The sequence below is a fragment of the Aspergillus clavatus genome, genomic scaffold (genome assembly GCF_000002715.2).
Source record: "Aspergillus clavatus NRRL 1 1099423829806 genomic scaffold, whole genome shotgun sequence".
Classification (NCBI taxonomy): domain Eukaryota; kingdom Fungi; phylum Ascomycota; class Eurotiomycetes; order Eurotiales; family Aspergillaceae; genus Aspergillus; species Aspergillus clavatus.
This window is the reverse complement of record NW_001517093.1, coordinates 1,133,042-1,157,896: the sequence shown is the minus strand read 5'-3', so window position 1 is coordinate 1,157,896 and position 24,855 is coordinate 1,133,042. Positions and strand designations below refer to the sequence as shown.

At 50.0% G+C, this 24,855-nt stretch overlaps 7 protein-coding genes and 1 pseudogene across 7 annotated transcripts, besides 2 other annotated features; 7 read left to right on the top strand and 1 right to left on the bottom strand.

Moving 5' to 3' along the window:
* The first annotated feature begins 293 nt into the window (after positions 1 to 293).
* ACLA_083010 lies at positions 294 to 1,553 on the top strand (annotated as a pseudogene).
* A 631-nt stretch (positions 1,554 to 2,184) lies between these two features.
* ACLA_083000 (putative glutaminase) lies at positions 2,185 to 4,401 on the top strand (the record flags this gene model as incomplete). The annotated part of the gene is made up of 2 exons (XM_001268033.1): positions 2,185 to 2,620; positions 2,675 to 4,401. 2 exons carry the CDS (start codon positions 2,185 to 2,187, stop codon positions 4,399 to 4,401), a joined length of 2,163 nt encoding a protein of 720 aa, XP_001268034.1.
* Positions 4,402 to 4,505: 104 nt separating this feature from the next.
* Positions 4,506 to 4,531: a microsatellite.
* Positions 4,532 to 5,014: 483 nt separating this feature from the next.
* ACLA_082990 (uncharacterized protein) lies at positions 5,015 to 7,470 on the top strand (the record flags this gene model as incomplete). The annotated part of the gene is made up of 4 exons (XM_001268032.1): positions 5,015 to 5,098; positions 5,206 to 5,365; positions 5,443 to 5,554; positions 5,640 to 7,470. Exons 1-4 carry the CDS (start codon positions 5,021 to 5,023, stop codon positions 7,468 to 7,470), a joined length of 2,181 nt encoding a protein of 726 aa, XP_001268033.1. The 5' UTR covers positions 5,015 to 5,020.
* Positions 7,471 to 9,028: 1,558 nt separating this feature from the next.
* On the bottom strand, positions 9,029 to 11,031 carry yap1 (putative bZIP transcription factor AP-1/Yap1; the record flags this gene model as incomplete). Its single annotated transcript, XM_001268031.1, has 3 exons — positions 9,029 to 9,179; positions 9,258 to 10,459; positions 10,549 to 11,031. The coding sequence occupies 3 exons, from the start codon at positions 11,029 to 11,031 to the stop codon at positions 9,029 to 9,031; spliced, it is 1,836 nt and encodes a 611-aa protein (XP_001268032.1).
* Positions 11,032 to 11,153: 122 nt separating this feature from the next.
* Positions 11,154 to 11,177: a microsatellite.
* A 2,236-nt stretch (positions 11,178 to 13,413) lies between these two features.
* Positions 13,414 to 14,414, top strand: ACLA_082970 (uncharacterized protein; the record flags this gene model as incomplete). The annotated part of the gene is made up of 2 exons (XM_001268030.1): positions 13,414 to 13,464; positions 13,527 to 14,414. The coding sequence occupies 2 exons, from the start codon at positions 13,414 to 13,416 to the stop codon at positions 14,412 to 14,414; spliced, it is 939 nt and encodes a 312-aa protein (XP_001268031.1).
* Positions 14,415 to 15,379: 965 nt separating this feature from the next.
* On the top strand, positions 15,380 to 16,642 carry ACLA_082960 (uncharacterized protein; the record flags this gene model as incomplete). Its single annotated transcript, XM_001268029.1, has 5 exons — positions 15,380 to 15,849; positions 15,928 to 16,039; positions 16,093 to 16,183; positions 16,257 to 16,341; positions 16,408 to 16,642. 5 exons carry the CDS (start codon positions 15,380 to 15,382, stop codon positions 16,640 to 16,642), a joined length of 993 nt encoding a protein of 330 aa, XP_001268030.1.
* A 340-nt stretch (positions 16,643 to 16,982) lies between these two features.
* On the top strand, positions 16,983 to 18,089 carry ACLA_082950 (oxidoreductase, short chain dehydrogenase/reductase family; the record flags this gene model as incomplete). The annotated part of the gene is made up of 4 exons (XM_001268028.1): positions 16,983 to 17,169; positions 17,231 to 17,594; positions 17,657 to 18,018; positions 18,070 to 18,089. 4 exons carry the CDS (start codon positions 16,983 to 16,985, stop codon positions 18,087 to 18,089), a joined length of 933 nt encoding a protein of 310 aa, XP_001268029.1.
* An 876-nt stretch (positions 18,090 to 18,965) lies between these two features.
* ncr1 (sphingolipid transporter NCR1) lies at positions 18,966 to 22,930 on the top strand (the record flags this gene model as incomplete). Its single annotated transcript, XM_001268027.1, has 3 exons — positions 18,966 to 19,241; positions 19,313 to 22,757; positions 22,827 to 22,930. 3 exons carry the CDS (start codon positions 18,966 to 18,968, stop codon positions 22,928 to 22,930), a joined length of 3,825 nt encoding a protein of 1,274 aa, XP_001268028.1.
* Between the last annotated feature and the right edge of the window lie 1,925 nt (positions 22,931 to 24,855).

The following is a 24,855-nucleotide window of genomic DNA, read 5'->3' as shown; positions in this document are numbered from 1 at the left end:
ACAATTATGCCTGCGATTATTCGACCCTGTTTATTACTACTGCATGCTCAACAAGCAAGACACGCCTTTTTTTGCGAGAAAGACCTGGTTCTTGTTGACAATCCCTACACCATACACTTGATTACGAACCCAATGAGATCGACAGACCTTTATGAAGATCTAGTTGGGCTAACTGAGGCTTCTGAAAGATATCTACTAACTGGAAACCAGCCTTTGTTGAAAGATGGCATCCAACCCGTCGAGGCAGAGCCTAACACTATGGGGGAAGTTCGATACGGTGTTAGGCGGTTGCTCAACAGGTATTACCAAAAACTCGCGCACAATACAAATTCTTCTCTAACGAGGATTTTGCTGCAGAGGTATTCTATGCTACGGCCTCAGGACCGTTTCGTGATACATCAGGAGCAGATACTTATTATCACCACTTGATACAAGCGGCGATCAAGAAGGTCCTACAAGAATCACTCTTCAACAGACGATCCATAGGGCTGACTTTTCAAGCTTACGACAGGCTCAGTGCTCTTCAACTGCAGTACGATTATTTACTTCAAGCGGTCGACAGCGCTGAGTGACACCTACAGATATCTTCTTCCTTCATACGACCAGTTCTACCTAAAGTACTCTAGAGCTGACATCCTCGTATCTCGCTTCGTGTCCAACGAGCACGGACTGAAGGGTTTCTGGATAGGATATCCTGCAGATAAATATGTTGTGATTACCTTCCATGGTAAGTCATGCTCAAGGTTTACGAGACTGCTCTGACTCTATCTGTAGGAGCGGATTCGCCATGGATGCCACGCACACATACCTCAATGTCTGGAATGGCATAGAGCAGGATCTTGCCACCAGTGATATAGAAACTGCTTGGTTCGATTGCCTTCACTTTAACGCCCCATGCAAGTTACCAACCCAACTCCACGAGAGAGTGGAAGCCCTGTGATATATCGTCCCCGATCTTGGGCGCTCCCCGTCGGATATTCTGCTTTTCGTGGACTCTGCCGGCGCAAGTCTCTCTAACTTCCCTGTCTCATTTGACGCATCCATCAGGGGATGTTCATGGGCTTGGGTATCACAACGCCTCTGAAAGTGGTAGGGCTAATGTCGCCATGGGTGTTTTTTGACCAGGATTGGCCGAGTATGAGATGCAATGAGCACAAGGACATTGATGCGGTAGAAGTTACGATGGGGCAGTCCTCGCAGTATCTGAATGGTGTGCCGACGAACGATCACATGAGAGGCAATTCATGGGTCGGAAGAGTGGTGGAAAGACATGAAAGTGCAGCAGACGCTGGTGCTTGCTGGGGAGGACGAGGTCCTGCTGGATCCTATGGAGGGATACATCGAGAAGTTGAAGGTATGACCTTGATCCAACATGCAGACTGACAGAGGTCCAGAAGCACAATTCCGCTGTCACATTGTGATTGGGAAGAAGGAATTTCATGCTGCTCCCCTTGTCTGGCCCGTGTTTGACGACTTTCATGAGACGGAGCAAGCTCCTGCGATGAAGCACTGGTTGAAGATGAGATTGCTTGAACGAATCGTGAGAAATACAGTCTAGATTCATGTTTTTTTCGAATGTCCTATCTGTACATGATGGGGAAGTATAAGTCCAGTGAAAGAGTTGAATTGATGGAACACGAACTCATCCAATTTCCATGCTTGAGTATTAGAATCGAGATAATCTTCAAGTAAATTCTATTGGAGCATCAGACTTGAGGTTGCATATTGAGTCTTCCGATGTCCTTGCAGTCTTTCCCCGCATTCTTCTCTATGCATTTGGCTACTCCTTGATTGACTCTCATCCATCTTTACATCCATCCTTCATCATCCTTCATCCCATATTTATCAAAACGATCCATCTATATATTAGCAACAGCAGCAGTGAGCCTATAGAATACCACATAATAGAGTAGCCTATGACTCGTGACTATTCGAGACCAACAGTCTGTCCTCATTGCAATGACGAAATAAACGGCGGTTAGAGAGAGGATCGACATCTCCGGCCGTGAGTTGCGCAATCGAGTACTGCGAGAAGATATTTGTATCTCTGCTCATTCTTTTAGAGCATATGCCCGTGAAGCTCGAGATATTTCAATCAGAAGATACCTCTGCTGCTCGCCCCCACCCGACTAAGTCCATGTCTAGTTTCGAGATATATGCCACTCTAGTGACATCTCGCCCAGAATGCACCTCCCCAGTGGAAGAACATCCTTGTTAATTAGCTCACTATGCACAATTGTGCTCTCTCTCTACACAGGCCACCAAGAGAATGTGTCCTATCTACCAGTTCTGCCCCCTTCATACCCGTTGGCAGTACGCAATCCGTATCTTTCAACATGGATGCCCAGCGACAGGGTCCAGTCTTTACCGTATGCCGAGCCTCAGTTCTGGGCGGGTCAGGAGCTGGGTTGGGCTGTTATGGCGCGGGTTGATGGTCAGACATATAGCTTGATGGGTGTGAAAAATCCTGAGAAAGAAATCCGACCTGCAGTTGTGTGCAGCGCTGAGTATACGGCAACCCACTCCATATTCACGCTCAATGCTGGGCCGGTAATGTTCAAGCTCGATTTCTTCTCGCCCGTTTCGCCATCAAGTTACCTTACGCAGTCTCTTCCTTTTGGTGCGTATCTTGTATTTCATTGGATGAAGACGAAGGCTAACGTGATGATCTCAGCTTATTTGACAGTATCTGTCTCCGGGGCTTCTGCCAACAGCATCCAAGTCTTCTCTAGTATAGACGGTAGATGGACAGGAAGATCTGACGATGCAGTTTGCACTTTTCAGAATACAGGTCGCACTGCTATCTATTCTTTGAAAGTACAGGATGCTACATTGTACTCCGAGGAGAGTGATATGGCTCTCTGGGGTGAGACGATATTTGCTGCACGACCTAACACTCCTTCAAAGCTTTCTTTTGCTTCTGGTGCACAATCAGGGATATTCTCTCAGTTCGCCAACACTGGTATTCTAGCCAGTAGCAGCCAGCAATGTGAGTCCAAAGGTATTGTAGCCTTGTCTCATGATCTCGGGACCGTGACTGGAGACCGGCGTGTCAATTTCGTTGTTGGATACGTGCGAGAAGAAGCGGTCAACTATCTCGGAAAGGCATATACTGGGTACTACCGTGCTGAGTACCCGGAGACATATGAAGCGGTCACATACTTCATGGATGATTATCCAGATGCGCTTCTCGAATCCTTGATTCTTGACCAGGAAATGACTGCCAAAGCAAAAGCCGTGGCTGGCCAGAAATACGCGGACATTGTCACTCTGTCAGCCCGTCAAGCATATGGGGGGATCGATTTGACCATTCCCAATGAGACTCTTGATACGAGCGAAGTGCTAGCGTTTATCAAAGAGCTCTCCAGCGACGGCAACATCAATACGGTGGATGTAATCATGCCTGCATTTCCCATCTATTACGTTATGGATCCAGAGTACATTCGACTTCTACTGGAGCCCATGATGAGATACCTCGCAGCCGGACGTTGGCACGAACCATATGTAATCCACGATATGGGCACTCACTATCCGAACGCAACCGGGCACGACGACCAACAAGCAGAACCGATGCCCATTGAAGAATGCGGGAATCTGATGGTTCTTATTCTGGCCTATGTACGTGCGACAGGAGACGAAATCTGGGCAGCACCATATTTCGACATCTTGCGAGGCTACGCAGATTACCTGGTCGAGAATAGCGTCGACATTGCCGAGCAGCTGTCTTCGAATGATGCGGCTGGTCCGCTAGCGAATGAAACAAATCTTGCTATCAAGGCTGCCGTTGGCCTCAAAGCATTTGGAGAGCTAACAGGCTTGACAGAATACTCAAAGATTGGGGAGGAACGAGCCAACCTGTTCTTCACCCAAGCATTAGGTTTAGATGATCAAAAGACGCATTTTGTGCTGCAATATCCGGATAAGCCATCTTCATGGAAGACGCCCTATAATCTTTACCCAGACGTGTTGTTGGGTCTGAGGACTTTCCCAGAGGAAGCTCATCAAATGAGCAGCGCATTCTTCAAATCCGTGAGGGCTGAGTATGGAGTGCCCCTGGATCACCGACAGGACTGGGCCAAGTCGGATTGGAACATGTGGCTATCGGGCACTTTTAACGACAGTACCCGCGACGAGTTCGTGGATGACTTGTGGGCTTTCATGACCAACGGCAAGCATAACTGGCCATTCTCAGATAGATATGTCGCGACATCCGCAAAAGGCAACAGTCCTGGTGTCCCCGTGCTATGTAGAGCGCGCCCAACCGTGGGTGGGCACTTTGCCTTGCTGGCACTGGAAGGACCCAGGAGTCTGCAGCTCACCGCACTACAAGTCAAGGAGGAATCCAATGTCAAGCATCAAGGAGACCAGCAGTTCTTAGGAGATGAGAGACAAGAACTGTGATCTGAGGCTTAAATGAGAGATGCGGGTAGCGGTCGTGTATATACATGGACGAACTGATTTGAGCCACAAATACCTCTTTGACCATACAGTCTCAAGCTTCTTCGTTTTTTTTTTTTGTCTTTTTTTTTTTACCTTTGTTTCCCTCTCAGATGCTTTCTTAAAGCAGGTGATAAAATCAAGTGAGCCGTAGTCAAAAGGACAACAGAAGGTAGTCAGAGCTGGGCAGCGCACCCACTGGAGATTTGTTTCAGGGCTCTATAAGACCTCGCACACCCTTACTCTGAGCCTTGACCCCTGAGAGACAGAACTCCAAGCATCGCCTCTGTCGTGAAGTGACACAATCACCATCCAGACCAGCTCCAGGATCCCTTGCGGCGACGCTGCCCCTGTGGTGGCGCTTACATAAGCGCCGTGACGGCGGGCTTTCTTTTCGGGGCGAAACCAGCGAGCAACAAGAACAACGCCAGAACATCCAACATCCCAATCCAACTGGCTTGCTTTTTTTTCCCCTTCTCCTCTTCCCTTAATTTCTCCTCTTCCCCTTTTTTTCTTGCTCTGTCTAGCTCCGTCGTGCTTTTCTCCTCTTCTCTCTCTGATTATCTCCATCTAAATTCTACCCATGGCTTCTGTAAGTCGCAAGCAAACTCACCTCCCCCCCACCCGTCGTGCTCGCCTTTTCCCCCGTTGCTTTCCCCGTGTAGCTTCCTCGGCTCCCAGGGCTAGAGTGATGTGTTGGATCAGGCTCTAGCGCGCAAATACTTGATGGAGCTAAACTAACTGGCGACTTCCGTCGTGATTTTCCAGCCCCGTCCTCACAACTTTGCTCCCCAAGGCTATCCTCTTGCGAACGGTGCAGCAGCAGCGGCTGCTGGTCCTGTGCCTGGTGCCACCCCTCTTCTTCCTAACAATGGCCGGGTCATTCAGAACGGCCCCGTGAGAGTGTTGTGCATTGCGGATGTCCGAGGTAGGCCATTGTCTGAAGAGCTTGAGTCGCCACCATGACAGCCGGGGAACACGATCTGACAGATATGTTGTGTGCAGGAAATTTGAAGTCTTTGAACGAGCTTGCTAAGCAAGCTCGCGCTGATCATATTATCCATACCGGTGACTTTGGTTTCTACGATGATACCTCTCTCGAGCGAATTGCAGACAAGTAAGTGTGACCGCACTTGTGACAATCATCCAACTTTCGTCCCCATTACGACGCATGATTCTAATGTGCTATGGACGGAAATTAGGACTCTCAAACATGTGGCACAATATTCCCCGTTGCTGCCCGAGGCCGTGAAGCGCACGATTGCTCAGACTCCTCCCCAGCAGTCGATCAAACAACGATTCACTCCGGATCAGCTGCCCCTTTCCGAACTCTCAATGCTGCTCGACAAGCGGCTCACTCTCGATGTCCCCGTATATACCGTCTGGGGTGCTTGTGAGGATGTCAGAGTGCTGGAGAAATTCCGTTCGGGAGAGTACAAGGTTAACAATTTGCACATCATTGACGAGGCCAACTCGCGGCTGCTGGACATAGGCGGTGTGAAGCTGCGGCTGCTGGGTCTGGGCGGCGCGGTGGTGATGCACAAGTTGTTCGACAATGGCGAAGGCAAGACCACGATTGCTGGTGGCCAGGGCACCATGTGGACCACCTTGCTCCAGATGGGTGAGCTGATCGACACTGCCAACCGTGTGTACGACCCGTCAGAAACCCGCATCTTCGTCACTCATGCGTCGCCCGCTCGGGAGGGCATGTTGAACCAGCTGTCCGTGACCCTCAAGGCCGACTTTTCCATCTCCGCCGGTCTCCACTTCCGCTATGGTTCCTCCTACAACGAATTCTCCGTCAACCCTTCTCTGGATCACTACCGGGGCAAGCTCGCGGCTTCCAAAGCCTCTTTCAACGATGTTTGGGAGACGGTCCGTGGAGAGGTGGAGGCTGCCATCTCTTCCAATGAGGCCCAGAAGACTCTCTTGGACAATGCTCTTGATGTCGTTCAGAGAATGCCCACTGTCGCCAATGGTGGAAACCCATTTGGCGGTCCCACTGCTCCCGGAAATGCTGCGGGCCAGGTCGACGAGAGCGCTTTCAAGAACATGTGGAATTTCAATCTTGCGGATGCTGCGTTCGGCTTTCTTGTTCTTGAGGTCGAGGGAGGCCGCATTGCGACGGAGATGCGTGCTCAAGGCTTCAACTTCGCTCACCGCACTGGTAAGCCTCAGGTTGCTGCTGGCCAGCCTGTAGCCAGTGGGCTTCCCGCTTCGCCAGCTACCGCGACACGTGTTCCTGGTGCTGCCCCCCCTCAGTTTGGACAGGCCCCACCTCCAGCTCGGGTCGCTCCCCCTACCACCCAGCAGGCTCCAGGAAAAGGTCCAGCTGCGGGCGCTAGTCGCGCATCTCCCGTCCCCGTCGTCCCCAAGCCTGCCACCCCACAGCCCCCTGCCGCTGCTGCTCAGCCTAGTGCCATGTCGCCCGAGAAGGCGGGTGCCTCTGAACTTAATGGCACAGCGCAACCAGAGAAGCCTTTTGAATCTCCTCTGCCCCGGGGCGAGAAGAAACAAAGCAATGGACTATTTGTCTCGAACGTGGATAATGAACAAGCAGTCCGCGATCTCTTCCCTGAGGAGGACAAGGCCAAGATCGTCAAGGTTGAGAAGTGGGGCAAGTATAACCATGTTGTGACTTTCACCACTGTCGAGGAAGCCAAGGCTGCTCTCGACCGTCAACCCATCGAACACAAGAAACCCAGCGGCGCTGGTCAACCCCGCAAGCCCAACCTCAAGTTTTTCGAAGACCGTGGCAGTCACCGTGGTAACGCTGGTACATGGGGAGCTAGCAACCGAGGCGGTAATACATCTCAGCGCGGATATCAGAGCGGCGGCGCCAGTGACAGTGAAGGAGGTCGCGGACGAGGTGGATTCGGTGGCCGTGGCCGTGGCCGTGGCACCGACCGGGGTGGACGTGGTGGGCGAGGAGGCCGTGGGGGTTTCAACAAGGGAGGCGCCTCAGACTCCAACGCACCCTCGACGTCGACACTCTCTAGTGACAAGCCTGCGCCTTCCGGTGGGGACTCTTAAGGGAGTATGGATGACGCCTTTCTCTTGTTTTGCTCAGCCATTTTTCGACCACTTTTGTTTCCTTGGCACTCTTCCAATCTCCTCATCACGTTGTGTTCCATTAATTCCTCATGGGTTCGCGATATGTTAATTTCCCCCCACCTTCTTCTGTTTCTTTTTTGTGATATCTGCAAAGCCAATGCTTTTATTTTTTTTTCTTTCTACTTCTTCTTTTCTCGCCTTCCAGTTCCTTATTCTCTTCGTCATTTCTTCTTTTCTGAGCGAGATGCACATGGACATTTCTTACCCGTAGTAGAAGCACGTTGCTTTGATACATCGGTCCCCCTTTGACAGGCTTAGTATCGGAAGTTGTTGGTCCGGACGCAGTCATTGTCTCAAGCAAGCAGGGACGGGGGGGGTTTGTTCTCCCGATGCTGATGCAGTTCGCCTTTCCGACTTGGGTGCGGATGATGATTGGGAAAAGGAAGAAATGGGAGGGAGGGTATCCGAAGAAAAAACCATCTACAAAAAAAAAAAAAACACAGAGAAGGGAGGGAGGTGAAAACAACAAGAGGAGAGGAAAAGGAAGACCCCGGACAGAAAACGGAGAGGAGACGAAGGCACCCAAGGCGGACCCTTTTGTGTATTTTAAACTCGAGTCTTTTGTTTTCTTCCCGGTACGCGCCAATATCGATACCCTTGTAGCTTCAGGTTCTGCTTCACGTCTCCTTCCGTCTGTCTGGACTATCTGTATACAGTATACTATGGAGTACTTGAGGTTGGAAAGGCTGTGCTGCTCTGTTTGATATGATATGATTGAGTTACTTGCTATGTAGGTAGCGTGTGCTATTTGCGTTGCATCACAGCAGCGAGAGAGCTCAAGGAAACACATAAACACACAAACCCAGCCAAAGAAACCGAAACACGAAAAATAGTAGATAGGTATGTCTCCAAGGCTGGATCCGGGGCGACAGGTGCAGAAGAAGTCATTCATTTAGCAGATAGGTGTTACTGGTGACCTGTATGTGGTCGTGGTGTACAATCTTTTTCCCAACCAGGGCCTCCAATGCGGTATACCATTCCACACCTGGTAGCCTGTAGAGAAATAAGAAGAGAAAAGCAAAGAAAAAAAATAAAAACAGCGCCTCTGCCTCCAACTTCGCCTTCATAATGGAAGAAGAACAAAAAACCTTACTGAAAGTACAGCAGGAGATGTGGTTGAAAAAAAAAATGATAGAACGTGCCGGTGCAGGAAGAAAGAAAATAGCAAAGGGGAGTGAAGTAGGTTGTTTGGATAGAAGAAAGGGAAGGAATTTGACAGCAAAATTGATTCAAGATTGGAGTGATAATAAAATCGAAATAACGAATGTCCCAGCAAATCCAAAGACATAAATGTAAGTCCATATCTCCTTTTCGCCTTTTCATATATCTGTTCGTGATCAAAACAATAGCAGCGTCGTGTAAAATGGGTATCAGTCTCCGAATTCGTGAAATGAGGGTGGATGATAGAATGCTCCGAAGATTGTACATATTTGCAGAATCAAACATCCCTGTCGTATTAAAGTCGCCCGGGAATCGCCTATTTGACGCGACCCATAATGTCGTCAACATCTTGCTGGTTCACGACTACGCCGCCCTCGGAACATCGAGCCTTCGTGCGAAGCTCGGAACAGAGGTTGTCGACGTCAATTTCACCATTGCGGAACTTCTCCATCGATTGCAAGCGATCCCTGTACGAATCAGTTAATACGCGGCCCTGACGAACCAAGAACTTTTCATTTGAAGAGAAACCCTTCAAAAAGACATACCAGATCTTAGAGCATGTCAACATTTGGGATTTGTCCTCGCCAGGAACAACCTCATCATCCTCCTCAAGCCTGCTATCGATCTCGGCAATGAGGTCCTTCTTGGGTGGTGCTGGTTGCTTCACCACCTCAGTGAGGTTGTGCGAGGGGCTGCCCAAATCGGGCAGAGGGAAGGCATCGTCAAAGAATGTACCAAAGTCTTGAGACAAGATAGCATCCTGGGGCTCACGCCAATCTCCGAATAGAACAGGATCAAACTGTCCTCCGTTTTGTTGAGCGAGAAGGTCCAGACCGAGAAGCTGGTCGGTGGGGTTGGCGTGAGCGGGTGTGTTCGTTGCACTCTCGCTATTGTGTTTCACAGCTGGAATGGGATTATTGATATTGCCACATGCCATGCCCAGTTGAGCGCAGAAGGATTCCTCACCACCAACGGTGCTATATGTGCATGTATGATTGTTACCGCCCTCGTAAGCCTTCACTGCAGGAGAGTGTGTGCTTGGTTCAGGCGAAGTGCCACTAGACGAAAGCAGCTGGCTGTGATGCGAATCTGAGGACGATGACGGAGAGTCCGAGCTGGGCGTGTCGTGCGATGTCTGCTTTGAAGTGTAAGCAGAATTGACTTTAGGGGTATAGCCCCTGGGAGTTCCGTTAGTCTCATCCGTGCCGACTGAAGTTCCAGCGGTGGACTTGGTATGCGTCTGAGAGGCTGGGGAGTGAACATTCGAAGACGAGTTGGCAGACGGAGTACCGCTAGTGGTTGGACTGTTCAAGGCGTTGCGATTGAGGACACCAGGAACATGGGCATCGTTGCGGGGACGAGCTGATCGACTATCTCCCGAGCTGCTCTGAGGTGAATTGCCCGGTCGACCATGGAAGATGTGCGAGCCAGGAAGATCTCCGAATTTGGGGAAGTCAAATAGGAAGTCATTGTTGTTCACACCATTGTACACTGCCCGTGAGTGGACGGCCGGAATAGCGTTCATGGGAGAAAGCCCGCTGCCGGTCGTAACCCAGGAGAGACGCTTCCGATACTCCTTGAGTTCGACTTGCAACCGTTCCACATGAGCGCGCAAGAGGCCGTTTTCCTGGCTTGCATTGTCAGAGGCTTTCTGGAGCTCGTCCACTTTCGCCTCCAAGTCCTTCAGATGCTTCTCCTTGCGCTCACGGAATGCTCGTTGCGCTGCCCGATTCTGTGCCTTACGCTTCTGTCGGAGAGAAATTGATATTGGGTGAGCCACACGGAACATGAAATGGTCTGCAACGTGAAGAACGAGAGGTGACAGGTCTAACATACCGAAGTGGGCTCTGAAGTCAGCGGCTTTCTCCCAGGTTTCTTGGCTGCCTTTTCGTCGCTCTCTCTCCGCTTCTTCCCCGACTCCTCTTTCTCGTCTTCCGGTCCATCTATATCCTTTCTTTTATCGCCGGGTTCATAATCTTCGGTAGATGGCAGACTCGGGGGGAGGTCCCCAATCAAGTTCTCATTGTCCAGAAAATCGAGGTCGAGGTCGGGGTTGAAGTCGAGAAATGGGCTGTCATCGTAGCCGAAGGTGCTTGAATGATTCCCGGAGCCGTCCATCCGGCCGGAAGGAGAAACACTGAAGCTACCAGATGAAGTATGGCCCGGTGTATGATTCGGGTCACTGTTGGAGTCAACTTTGTGCTGGGAAGTGTTGGGTTGTTTCTGAGGGTTGGCTGTGGAAAAGGCGGCAAGGAGGAGATCCTGCTGATCGGGGGTGAGATAGAGGCCTTGCTGATAAAGCGTGTTGTAGTCCGCCATGGTGGTTGTGATGGAGGAGGAAAAGGAAGAAGAATAAGAATATGATATTGGGGGTGGTAGAAGGGTGGGGTGACCGAGGCCGACTGATAGTGATGTATTGCCCGTGAGGCGTAATCGGCGTCAATAATAATAACAATAATAATAATCAAGCACTACGTAGCAGTAGCACTCTTGATTTGACCCTTTTCTGTGTCGTTTAACTGAAAGGGTCGGGCTTCCCGCCCGTTCGATGTATCGATTTAAAGAGCAGCAGTTCAAGCAAGACTGCTGCTGTTGCCGTCCTTTGGAGTTGGAAAGGCAACTGGAGCTGTTCCGAAACCGCCCCACTTCAAATAAGCATGTGAGGAAGTTTGAGAGATGAAGAACAGAGATTGCGTAGCAATATCCCTGGGAAGCTCAGTGAAGACAAAGGATAGATAGATGGGAGTCAAGGGGGGGGGGTCTGGAAATACGGGGCGATGAAGAGGCGAAAGACCGTAGAAAAAAAAGACAGAACGATCGAGTCAGAAGAGAGGATGCAGAAGCCAAGGAGCTTATGCTAAAATCGTCGCCTAGTGCCAGCAAGAAGGGGGAGGGGACACTGTAACTAGGATAAGAATGCTGCCGATGCAGGCGTGTCGAGTGTCGACAAAAGTACGATCTGACGGGCGAGGGGCTACCGAATGAATCAAATTGGAGGTTCTGATAGTGACGGACTGAATTGGATAGAATTGCGAAGCCAGAGACCAGGAGACAATATTCAAGCTATGAATCTTGATGAAGGGAGAAGATAGGTCAGGTCAGGTCAGGTAGATGATGGGGAGAGAGTTGAGGTTGGGGAAGGATACAGTCAGAAATCTAGAAGACTGTGGCTAAGAGGGGGAAATCGGTAGGAGTAATGAATGTTACGAGTTACGGCTTATTTTTTTTACAATTCTTGTTTTTTTTTTTCCCTCTCAGGCTCACAGACGCAGACACCGATGGATGATTGTCGAATGTAAGCGTATCACTTTGCACTAGAGATTATATAGTGCTAGCTACTAAGTATGAACGACAAGGTACCATCTTGCAGAATCAGCGCAGTGAGAACATCCATCATGAACCCGACTGAAGGAATATTGAAAGCTGGACGGGATGAGGGAAAATCCAACGATGGCGAAAGTGGTGGACAAAGGCGGCACTGTAAGTGAGCCAGTTTCATTGATTGATCTGAAACAGCTGATAGGGAGCGTCCAATCAACCCGTCTGACACTTCATCGCTGCTTTACAGAGAGAGAGAAAAACTAAGGTAGGGGACTCGATGCTTATAAATCAGAGCAGGCCCGGGGATTGAATCTATCCGGTCATCTGCTTCTTCTTCGTCTTCGTCTTCTTCCATGCGCCATGTCCTTCGATGACTTCCATGGATTAGCCTGCTCTTAATGAATAAGGCTTTCATCCCTATGGGTAATCAATAATGATGCATCATGCACGAATGAAGTTCCCCTATGGAGTATTTCAAAGACTTAAACCTCAAGCCATATCATCCCGGGTAATAACCCCCGTCAGGATGACTCATATCCAGATCATGGAACTTTACCGCCTTCTGTATTGTCACAACTCACAACTACCGGAAGGCCGATGAGTACGGATAGCGTCATTATATATGTGGCTTTCTTATCTGATTCAAGGCTCGTAGTTATAACAGTGAACTCAAAAATGACAAGTCAACTAACTCCATAACGTCAATGAAACTGCCTTGAAAGGCGTCGATTGAGTTTGTGGGGTAGAGATACTCCATACCTAATGCTCCTTCAACTCTTTCTATGGCTTCTATCAGACAAATACTTGATCTGGCCATTCACAGACTCAAGAATATTGCATTCGCCGCTCCATCCAGGATCTCAGTGGCAAAAGGGACCTTTGGCCAGTCGGAGGAGGCTGATCATTATCCAGACTCCCCGCGAGATCAAGACTGTTCCCAATTTGGTGAGGGCTTTCTGGGGTTTTATTCTATGAAGACTTTAGTGAGGGAGATCCCCATCCAGTGAATGAGAATTAGAGAGCAAATATTCACTTGAGATGCTATCACAAGATGGATGACAAGACAGGACTGAAAGCCTTCCAAGCTTCCAGCCGACAGACCGCCCAGATGTATATCACGTGATTCCTTATCTGGGCATCTCTTGAGTCTTGACAGTTGGAGAGTCCCACACTGAACATCTCCAACTTAACATCGATCAGCCTAGAAGGATTGTATCCCGACAGATCATTTTTGGCTCCTCGACTTCTGTTTGTTATTATCTAGTCTACTCCGCCCCTGTACTCTCCATATAAAACTCAGCTGTTCATCCAGATCAGCTGCCTTTCTGCCTCTCTTGCCAATCATCTCATCCTTTTGTCGATCCATCTTCTCTAGCCAACATGGCAGACGTCGCAGCTCTTGAGGCGGAGGTCAAGGAATTCAAGCTACAGGTATGCTGGCTTGCTCTCTCATGGTACGGACTCTGATTCTAACTTCCGACCCTCTGTCCCAGCTCGAAACAGTCCAATCGAGTTTGCAGGTAGACCCAGACAACACGGAACTACAGAGTCTTAAAACTGAGCTGGAAGAACTTATAAACCTCACCGAAACATCCATCGCCGAACTTAAGCCGCCTACTCCATCTGCGACCTCCACAAAACCTGCTCCCGCGCCAACGAAGGAGAAATGGTCCAAAGAAAATCATCCCGCTTATGCGGCTAGCTATCGCAAACCCGTTGTCGAACAACCGGAGGAGGTTTCGGCTCCGGTAACCTTCTCCGTCAACGACAACGTTCTTGCTCGCTGGACATCGGGAGATAACTCCTTCTATCCTGCCAAAATTACCTCTATCACCGGCTCATCCAGCAACCCCGTCTACCTGGTCTCGTTCAAGTCGTACGGAACGGTGGAATCCTTAACGGCCAAAGACATCAAGCCCATTTCCAACAGTGATTCGCGGAAACGCAAGGCTGATGCAAGCTCAGGCTACTCTTCGTCGCAGTCCCCTGTCCCTCAACCCCCTCATGCCAGCGTAATCTCTGCGGCGGCTGATATCAATCCTGCATTGGCTAATCAGGTGCGCAAAGAGCCCAGCAAGGTCGGCGATGGTCCCGCGCGGCCTGCCAAGGTACCCCGAAAGGTCAAGGCCAATCGTGAGCTCGAGGAAGGCAAGATGAAATGGAAGGATTTTGCGAGCAAGGGCAAGCTGGGACGGAAAGATAGCATGTTCCGCACGGGAGATGGGATGAACGCTCGAGGTACTGCATTCCTATATTTTCAAGACGATCGATATGCTAACTTCTTCTTACAAGTGGGGTTCACGGGGTCTGGCCAACAGATGCGGAAAGATCCTTCGAGATCACGACATGTCTATCAGCAAGCGGAGGACGAGGGCTATTGAGTGGAAACAGTCGCAGGCGATATGTCCTGTTTGTCCATTTGTTACGAACTTATTTGGGCATCGGGTCTACAATTTGTTCTCTCTTGTTACCAGTCCACGTCTTCTGTCTTAATGCTTCGTTCCTATCGCTAACTGAAACAGTAGTGACGCAGATAAAGTCATTTTGAATTGATGTTCGGGGCATGAGTGTATACCGTACATAGAATATGGATGTGCAGATCTTGGGTGACATGCTATCCCTTGAGTCCTTCCCCCAAGTCCTCCCTTGGGTTTGCACTGTTCTGATGATAATCTTCTGAGATAGGGTCTTCTGGTCTTCTGTATCAGAGGACCATCCAGTGGTATCTGGCAGTCAGATGTATGTTTGGTAGAGCCCTTTCCAGCCGGCAGTTGATCAACCTTGCGAGGGGACATTCGTTACTTGGTCTGGTCCGTGGCACGCACTGATTAAGCGCGAGACTGAGGCAGATATTCTGTGGAATTCTCGTCGAAGTTCCGGTCATCAGCCTTATGGTTGACCGTAAAGCTTGGCATTCGTGTGCATGACGGCTCAAAGTAAGTCATCATGAACGAAGGTGAAGCCGCAGCAGTTCAATTTATGAACCTGTTGGCACTAAGGCCTTCAACCCTGCTCCATTACGCATTACTTACTATTGCTGGTGAAGAGGTGTGCCGGATGGCAGCGTAGTTATAATAGACCAACTTACTTATCACAGAGCTTATCCCTCAAAACATACAGATTCAATTGACCTGTTATCATGTTCATCCATTGGCCAGCATCTGTATCCCGAGTCTCAGGTGGCCCAATTCCCTAATCATTATAGTATCATGACGCAGACAACCCTTCCGTATTTATAGTCATACCAAACGCAACGCAGAATAACACACACCCTCAGCATGCCCAGTATCCCTTGTGCATCCATTATCGCCTGCCCCAAGCCCCCAGAAAGCCATCCTCAGCCACCATGTCCCGCAACATCTGCATCACCTCCGTCGAGGGCAACACCGGCTTCCTCATCGCCGAACTCCTCCTCTCAGATGAGAACTTCTCCAAACAGATCGGCACCGTCTTCGGCATCACCCTCAACCCCGACTCCCAGCGCTGCAAGGACCTCCAGACCCTCGGCGCTACCATCGTCCCGCGCCAGCCAGGCCGCCTCAAGAACGTCACCGCCAGCATCAAGAACACCGGCGCCGACACCGTCTGCCTGGTCCCGCCCGCCAGCCGCGACAAGGTTGACATCACCACCGAGCTTATCGAAGCGACGAAGCGTGCCGGCGTGCCGAATGTGCTCTTCCTCAGCGCTGCGGGGTGTGACCTGGCTGAGCCCGATAAGCAGCCCCTTCTGAGGGAGTTCATTTATCTCGAGGCCATGTTTCTGGCCCTGAAGGGGGATCCGAGTTCGGTGGCGGGGAGGTCGCCGGTTGTTATTCGGTATGCCTTTGAGATGGGGTTGTGTTTGTTTGTGGTAGGGTGGTTGTGCAAAGCTGACTGAGGAGTGGGTGTTGATAGCGCTGGCTTTTACGCCGAGAATCTGCTTGCGTACTCGCTCCAGGCGAGGGAGGAGGGATACCTGCCTATACCGATTGGGCAGGACCATAAGTTTCCTCCTGTTGCGTTGGGTGTAAGTCTTGTCGAACTCTATAGCAGCGGAGCCCTTGCTGATGTATATGGAAGGACGTTGCATTGCTCGCAGCGCATGTCCTCACGGGACGAGGAAAGAATGGCTTCAATGATAAGCACCGCGGGCAACTGATGACCCTAACCGGTGTGTACTGCACCCAATCCTTTCCATCGAGCTAACAGCTCAACAAGTCCTGGAACTAACATACATACCCCAGGCCCCGCCCTCCTGAACGGTGACGAACTAGCCCGAGCAGCGAGCGAGGCTCTCGGAAAGGATATGAAGTTCGAAGATATCTCCGAGTAATACCTGATCCCCCCCCCCCTCCCGGTTCGAATCAGCTGAAACGCCCATGCTAACAGATCCAGGTTCGAGGCTAAGAAGGTCCTCAAGAGCCAGACGGATACCGACAACAGCGAGATCCAGTTTATCCTCGAGTACTACTCGCTTGCCCGCGAGGGAAAGACCAACTATGTCTGCACCACGGCGTTCTGCGACGTCACTGGGGATGAGCCGCAGCAGCTGGTCGATTTCTTCAAGGCTTATCCGGATGAGTTCTCGGAAAAGAAGCCGGCAAAGAGGAGGAAGGTCGACGGGAAATGAGGAAAAAGGGGATGATCAATCTTCGATTCGTAGGTAAAAGGTGTTAGTGTATCCTACAGGGTATAGATGGATGTAGTCCAATGTCTTGTTGATCAAGTTCCTGACTAGAGCTGCAACACGCTTGAGATGTCGCTAGTCGGAGCTCTTCACTTCCAGTATGTAGGTGTACCTCTCTTCGGTATAGGTAGATGAAAAATGTATGTAGAGTGAGTTGGTCGTGCGCGGGGTAGTGTTTCCTATCGTCCTTCTCCTCAGTGAACCAGTGCCATCTTGGATTCCGCTTCAACACACATAAAGGGTATTCTACCAGGTCCATAGGATAAGCCATACTTTGATAAGAATGGGATCTGGTCAGGATGAAGAGCCTATTCCTTCAGCCTCCGACACTCAACCTCAAATGCCATGGATACGCCTTGGAGACTTCGACCCAGCTACCACCTTGACACCTCCACCGGCTTCTTTTCCAGAGCATAGCACGGCAGAGCAACGGGCCGCTCTAAGATTCAAGGTGAGCGGAAATGCAGTGTGTAGGTCAATTTTCCCTTGCCCTTCCATCTACTCGATAACCATGCATCTTACTACATACAGTAACTGGTGGAGCGGGGATGCTCGCTCTAGCCTCTGCCCGAGCTCTTCTTGAGCATGGATTATCTGGTATCGCCCTCCTTGATCTTCCCTCAGCCCTGGAGAAGGGCGAAACCGAGATCAATCTTCTTCGAAAGGACTTTCCGACCTCGAAGATAATAACCCACACGTGCGATGTTACAGACGAAGCAGGCATGCAGGCGGCCGTTGACAGAGCCCACGAACAGCTAGGAGACCTCAGCATCCTCTGCTGCTTCGCGGGAATGGTCAACTGCGTCGCAGCCGCAGACCTAGCTACCGAGCAGTGGCGCCGAGTCATCGATGTGAACACAACGGGCTCCTGGATCGCCGCACAAGCTGTAGGAAAGTGCGCTTTCCCAACCATCATCCAACCTATCCCAGAAAAAAATCGAGTGTTGACGCAACCAGACATATGATCTCCAGCGGACGCGGGGGCAAAATTGTCCTCATCTCTTCCATCAGCGGTCACCGGGTGAACTTCCCCCAGCCCCAGATTGCATACAACGTCTCCAAGGCCGCGGTGCTACATCTACGGAGCAGCCTCGCGGCGGAGTGGACTCGCTATGGGATTCGGGTGAATTCCATCTCCCCGGGATACATGGATACGGTTCTCAACGAAGGCAAGGCGCTTGCGCCGTGGCGACAGATATGGGCGGATCGGAATCCCATGCGAAGGATGGGGTCTCCGCTGGAGCTGACGGGGCCGGTGGTTTTTCTCTGCAGCGATACTGGGGGGAGCTATGTGAATGGGGCTGATATTGTTGTTGATGGTACGTTTTTTGTTTTTGTGTGGATGCGCTGTGATGCTAACTCGCTGGTAGGGGGTGGGTTGGTGTTTTGATGGCTGTAACAGAACAGGAGGGTGACCATCAATATCACAAGCATGGTCGGTGTCTCAAGAATGGTCTTGTGAAATGGGCGAGTTGTTGGAAAACTGTCGTTGTCACTAATTTATTCTGGTACTTTTTTTTTGCTGGTCAATGATCGAAGACATGTAGTATATATTGGGAGCTACGGAAGTTCAATTCTGACCTGTTCATACGGTGAGTAATACTAACGCATCAGGTATCAGCAGATCACTGGCGAGAAAATCCTATAGAAGATCAGTATATACCAGCTATCTCGCAAGATATCGCTCGATCTGTTGATCCAACAATACATCAGGTCATCAAGATGTAACTAAAGTCTAGACAACTAGAAGATCCTCCACTGATCAGCGTGCCCTGGTGTTAGCGGCTTAGCGCCCGATCAGCTCCAAGCCTCCAAGCCTCCAACGCCAGGTTCTCCGCTTACGTATGTACTGTGTATGTGCGCCTATCGTCCCTGGCCTGGAGTCACTTGACTTGCTTCCTTGTTTCTTATCGTCATCTCCCCATCGGCTCTTCCCCAGCCTTTTCACTCAACTCCATCCTCGATTTTGCATGATTAATATTATCCAGACTGAATTGTCTGTCCTTTATTGGATAGGGGAGCTGTTTGATAAGGATTCATCCCCAGCTTGCTCTGAGACGTATCCGATCCGAACCGAAGATACCAAGTATAGTCGGTGAACTGCTGCCTTAGAGCTCTCATCCGCCCTTTAAAGCTTATCGACACAGCAACATCACCTCACGATTTCAACGTTCTGTCCGGATATCCTTCTCGGATACATTCGCTTGATACGTGGAGTATTCTTTGTGCCCGAGCTCCTGGTCGTCGCTGACCCTCTGTTCCAACGATGCGGGGACTCCGCTTTACCCCAATCCTAGCGACATTCGGCCTTCTCTCGTCTCTTCCCCAGTCCTTCGTCCTCGGTCAAGGAGAAACAAAGATACACGAAGAGGGCCGTTGTGCGATCCGCGGTCATTGTGGGAAGAAGTCGTTCTTCGGTGGAGAACTACCATGTCCGGATAATGACATTGCAAGGGAGCCCGAAGTATCAGCGCGGAAGAAGCTGGTGAACTTGTGTGGTAGTAAATGGGAGGAAGGTCCTGTGTGTTGTGAAGAAGAACAGGTAAGAGACTACCCTCTATAATAAGGCCGTTGATATCATATGATGCTAATAATTCCACTTGTTATCTGCAGATTGATGCGCTCGCCAAGAACCTGAAGCTCGCCGAGGGCATCATCGCATCGTGTCCAGCGTGCAAAGACAACTTCTTCAATATATTCTGTACATTCACCTGTTCTCCGGACCAGTCTCTCTTCATCAATGTCACAAAAACCGAGAAGGGTAGCTCCGGGAAGCCGCTGGTCACTGAGCTGGACAACATCTGGTCCGAGGAATACCAGAGTGGTTTCTACGATAGCTGCAAGAACGTGAAAAATGGTGCCTCTGGTGGGAAAGCGATCGACTTTATCGGTGGCGGGGCTAAGAATTATACGCAATTCTTGAAATTCTTGGGTGATAAGAAGCTTCTTGGTAGTCCATTCCAGATCAACTATAGAACGGAGCCTACAGGGCCGGATGATCAGGGAATGAGACCGCTCTCTATCACACCCAAGGCTTGCAATGATGCCGATGAGGCTTTTCGCTGCTCCTGCGTCGACTGTCCGGAAGTTTGTCCCCAGTTGCCGGAAGTGAAAACGGACAAAGACTGCCATGTCGGCCTGTTGCCATGCATGTCATTTGCAGTCATCCTCATTTACTCGTTATTTATACTCGCTATCATATCTTTCTCTAGTTATTTTACGTACAGAGAGCGCCGCTATCGCAAACCAGAACGGGTCCGACTTTTGCAAGACCCCTCCCCTAGTGATGATGAGGATGAAGGCGACATTGTTCACGCTGGTGGCTTACTGGAACAACCCACCGGGGTTTATAAGCTGAACTCCATGTTGGACGCAATGTTTAATCGGATTGGAGGCTTTTGTGCTCGATTCCCTGCAATCACCATCTTCACAAGCATATTGTTCGTCGGACTCCTGAGTCTAGGATGGCTGCGGTTTGCTGTGGAAACAGACCCCGTGCGTCTCTGGGTTAGCCCCACCTCCGCAGCAGCTCAAGAGAAGGAGTATTTCGATACCAACTTCGGACCCTTCTATCGTGCTGAGCAGGCTTTCCTTGTAAACGACCATGGACCAGTGCTTAGTTATGATACACTGACCTGGTGGTCCGGCGTTGAATCGCGTATTCGTCGAGTCAACTCCTCAGACCACGGGCTCCTGCTGGATCAGGTCTGCTTCAAGCCCACCGGTGATGCTTGCGTGATTCAGTCGATCACAGGCTATTTCGGTGGCTCTGCGTCCAATATTCAGCCAGATACTTGGGAGGAGCGCGTTAAGCATTGCGCCAATTCACCTGGTGATCCCAGCTGTCTCCCTGACTTTAGCCAGCCTCTCAGGCCTGAAATGATCCTGGGTGGTTATGAAGAGACTGGTAACGTCCTCGATGCCAAAGCACTGATTACGACATGGGTAGTAAACAATTTTGAGCAGCGCAGTGAGGGTGAAGCCTATGCTGTTGACTGGGAACTCACATTCAAGAGTCTCCTCCTTGATATCCAAGATGAAGCCAAGGAACGTGGTCTTCGAGTCTCTTTTAACGCCGAGATCAGTTTGGAACAGGAACTCAACAAGTCAAGCAACACTGACGCTAAGATTGTGGTCATCAGCTACATCATCATGTTTATCTATGCATCCTTTGCCCTAGGCTCTGCCACGGTCACCTGGAGATCGTTGCTAAGCAATCCCGCAAATATCTTTGTGCAGTCAAAGTTTACTCTCGGCATTGTTGGTATCTTGATTGTCCTGATGTCAGTCTCTGCGTCGGTTGGATTGTTTTCCGCCGCAGGTGTCCGAGCAACCTTGATTATCGCAGAGGTCATTCCATTCCTTGTATTGGCGGTGGGTGTGGACAACATCTTCCTGGTAGTCCATGAATTCGAGCGGATCAATGTCAGCCATCCCGACGAAGAAATTGATGAGCGTGTTGCGCGTGCAGTGGGCAGAATTGGCCCCAGCATTTTCTTGTCAGCTGTGACAGAAACTGTTGCCTTTGCCCTCGGTGTCTTTGTGGGCATGCCCGCCGTCAAGAACTTTGCAGTTTATGCAGCCGGGGCAGTATTTATCAACGCAATTCTGCAGATGACCATGTTTGTTTCTGTACTTGCTCTCAACCAGAGGCGGGTGGAGAGCCTTCGTGCAGACTGCATGCCTTGCGTAACGGTTCGTAAGGCAACCTCATCTGGCATGTTTGACGAAGACGTCTACAATGACCAGGAAGACGAGAGTCTCTTGCAGAAATTCATTCGCAATGTTTACGCAAACTGTCTGCTCGGCCGCAGGATCAAGGTGGCAGTTGTGATTGCGTTCCTGGGCATCTTCACCGCTGGCTTGGCGCTCATTCCTGAAGTGCCACTCGGCCTGGATCAACGTATTGCTCTTCCTAGCGATTCTTACCTTGTGCAGTACTTTGACGACCTGGACGCTTACTTTGGCACCGGACCTCCGGTTTACTTTGTGACACGCGATGTCAATGTGACTGAAAGGCGTCATCAGCAACAGCTCTGTGGGCGCTTTACCACATGCGAGGAATTCTCCTTATCTTTTGTTTTGGAGCAGGAGTCGAAGCGACCGAATGTCTCATATATCTCTGGGTCAGCTGCGAGTTGGATCGATGACTTTTTCTATTGGCTGAATCCCCAGCAAGAGTGCTGCAAGGAAGATGGAAAGATCTGCTTTGAAGATCGGATTCCTGCATGGAATATCTCCCTCCACGGCATGCCCACGGGAGGCGAGTTTGTTCACTATCTGGAAAAGTGGGTTGAAGCGCCTACGGACGCGTCCTGCCCGCTCGGCGGCAAAGCACCATATAGCAATGCGCTGGTCATCGATCCTAAGCGGGTTATGACGAACGCCAGTCACTTCCGAACCAGCCATACGCCTCTTCGAAGTCAGGACGACTTCATCAAGGCCTACCTTTCAGCACGTCGCATCGCGGACGGACTCTCTAAGGAACATGGCATTGATGTTTTCCCCTACTCCAAGCCCTATATCTTCTTCGATCAGTATGTCTCCATTGTGCAGCTCACTGGTACGTTGCTTGGTTGTGCCGTTGCCATCATCTTTGCCATCACATCGATTATCTTGGGATCCGTTGCCACTGGTGCGGTAGTCACTGCTACTGTTGTGATGATCGTGGTCGACATTATTGGATCCATGGCTGTTGCGGGGGTATCGCTGAACGCTGTTTCTCTGGTCAATCTCATCATTTGTGTTGGGATTGGAGTTGAGTTCTGCGCTCATATTGCTCGAGCCTTCATGTTCCCTTCCCGCGCTATCATGGAGAAGACGCCCACCAAGTTCCGCGGGAAGGATGCTCGCGCGTGGACGGCTTTGGTTAATGTCGGCGGCAGTGTCTTCAGTGGCATTACCATCACCAAGCTGCTTGGTGTTTGCGTATTGGCCTTTACCCGAAGCAAGATCTTCGAGATTTACTATTTCCGGGTCTGGCTAGCATTGGTCATCTTTGCGGCAACTCATGCGCTCATCTTCCTGCCAGTGATGCTCAGCTATTTTGGTGGGGAGGGTAAGTTCTCTTCTTCTCCTTCCACAAATTTATAGATCTGCCAATTTTGTATACTGACATGGGCAACAGGCTATGCTGATCCGGGATCCGATGGTGGACTCGAAGAAAATCTCGCATCCAGAGGCTACCGTGCCCTATTGGTTGAGGAAGATTACGACTCCGACGAGTTCTAGTTGACTTCAGACACAGTCACATATAACTTTCACTTTTATGAGATATACATCATGCATGAAATTGCTTTTTGTCTGGGATTTTGACACATTTTTCATGCTATATTGACGAACATTACAGATTAGGAACGGAGTTGACACAGTGGGAGTTGGCATATGAGCATTCGATCCTCTTTTAACAGCAATCTTCCCTAATTTTTTACTTTCTTGAAATTTTCTGGAATACTCTATGGGATTTCAGTGGCTTGCTGTTGTGTATCTACCATTGATAGACCTTAGTTGGAGGTTAATAAACAGATTTCTGACACACTCATATCGTAGATGTTGCGAGGAGCATAACTACCCGTGTAAAGATCTAAGTCCCCCGGGACTCCCTATGCAGGTCAATAACAACCACTCAGATAATGGTCCGGGGAGCACTACAATGACCATGACCCCTAGCGTCTGGTTTGGGAGAAAAGAGTGGCAAAGTAGAGAGAACATGGAAGGACCATCCCGATGGTAAGACACCTCAAGACACGTGTGTTAGGTTCTCAGGGCGATATTTCATCCCCATTTGTGGTTAGATATCTGCTCTGTTATGTCTAGTCCTATAGGGAAGCGTCCTTCTGACGCTGTGCTCCGTCATTAGTACTTCACTCACTCCCAATAATTTGCCTTGGTCACTTGGTGGCCCTTTACTCGCAAGTCCCCATCAATCTTGGAGTGTGCAAGGTCGAGGTGAAAGAAAGCTTGTTAGGACAGGTAGGGCAGAGTGACCCAAGAAAAAATGGTCAAAAATCTTCCTGCAACTGAGAGTATTGTCCATCAATTGTGCGTCGTGCTAATGACGACGTTGAGACCTACAGATTGGATGCTTGATTGGGTACACAGCAGCTGTGATGGCCAGTAAAATATGGTGATCATGAGGATCATATATCAAGTGCAAATGGCCTTTCAAATGATGAAGGAATGGCAACAAGATGATCACTTCCTTGGTGGATCAGTTCCCTTGTGGTGCGTGCTGCATCCTGAAAGGACTCCCCCTCGATTGATCGGCTGCCTTAGTGAACTTTCAATATGCTGGCAGAACTTGCATGGTTCTCCTTCCCATGAGCAGACGGGTGACTTCGTTGTCGATCATCGGAAGGAAAATCGCCAAGATACCACTATCATGTCCCCAAAGAGATGAGTTAGCACTTCTAGGCTAGCTAGTATAGCTGAAAAGTATTGTTGGTTCCGTCCAGCTCAATGAGTTTGTCCTATATCTTGGCAGCCTGAAGCCTTACCAGTGCAAAGGGGATTGAGCAAAGCCTTATCGCGAACAGATGGGTCATAGGGAGGAATACTGGGCTTCGAAGAATTCTCGTCTCCTCGAATGCCTTCTTCGGGGGACGGTGTATGGATTCATTATCTATGGTGAGAAGGATTGTTTAAGGGCCCACCTCTTGAGTGTGGATAAGCGCTGCTGATATGAGCTCAATGCAGCCATCGCTCAAGGACTTTGGTCGTTGTTCCCAAGGATGAGAATGTAGCTATGATTTCCTGAGAAAGAACTATCGTGATCACCTGACATGGCATATCAGGTGAGCTAGTGCGATGTCCCTTTAATTTTAACCTTTTAGCTTCAACCTCTTGAGATAAGAGATTCCTTCTATTTTTCAGCTTCGGCGGTCAATCTACACTATACAGAGCTAGACCCACGCTAGGAGCAAGTCTACCTTTATCCAACGTTCCTAGTCTACTCTACCAGTCCTACGTTTGGCAAATGAATCCTCCTCGCTGGGAGTCTAGGACTCCAAGTCCAGGCTCACTCAAGCCGAAGGAAACCGTTATCCAGACACTCGGATAATTCTGAGACATGTCTGATGATCCATCACGATTCACGAGTCTTGGGTAATATGCACTCCATACTCTGCTAATGTATTATGCGTCAATTCGTCCAGCAA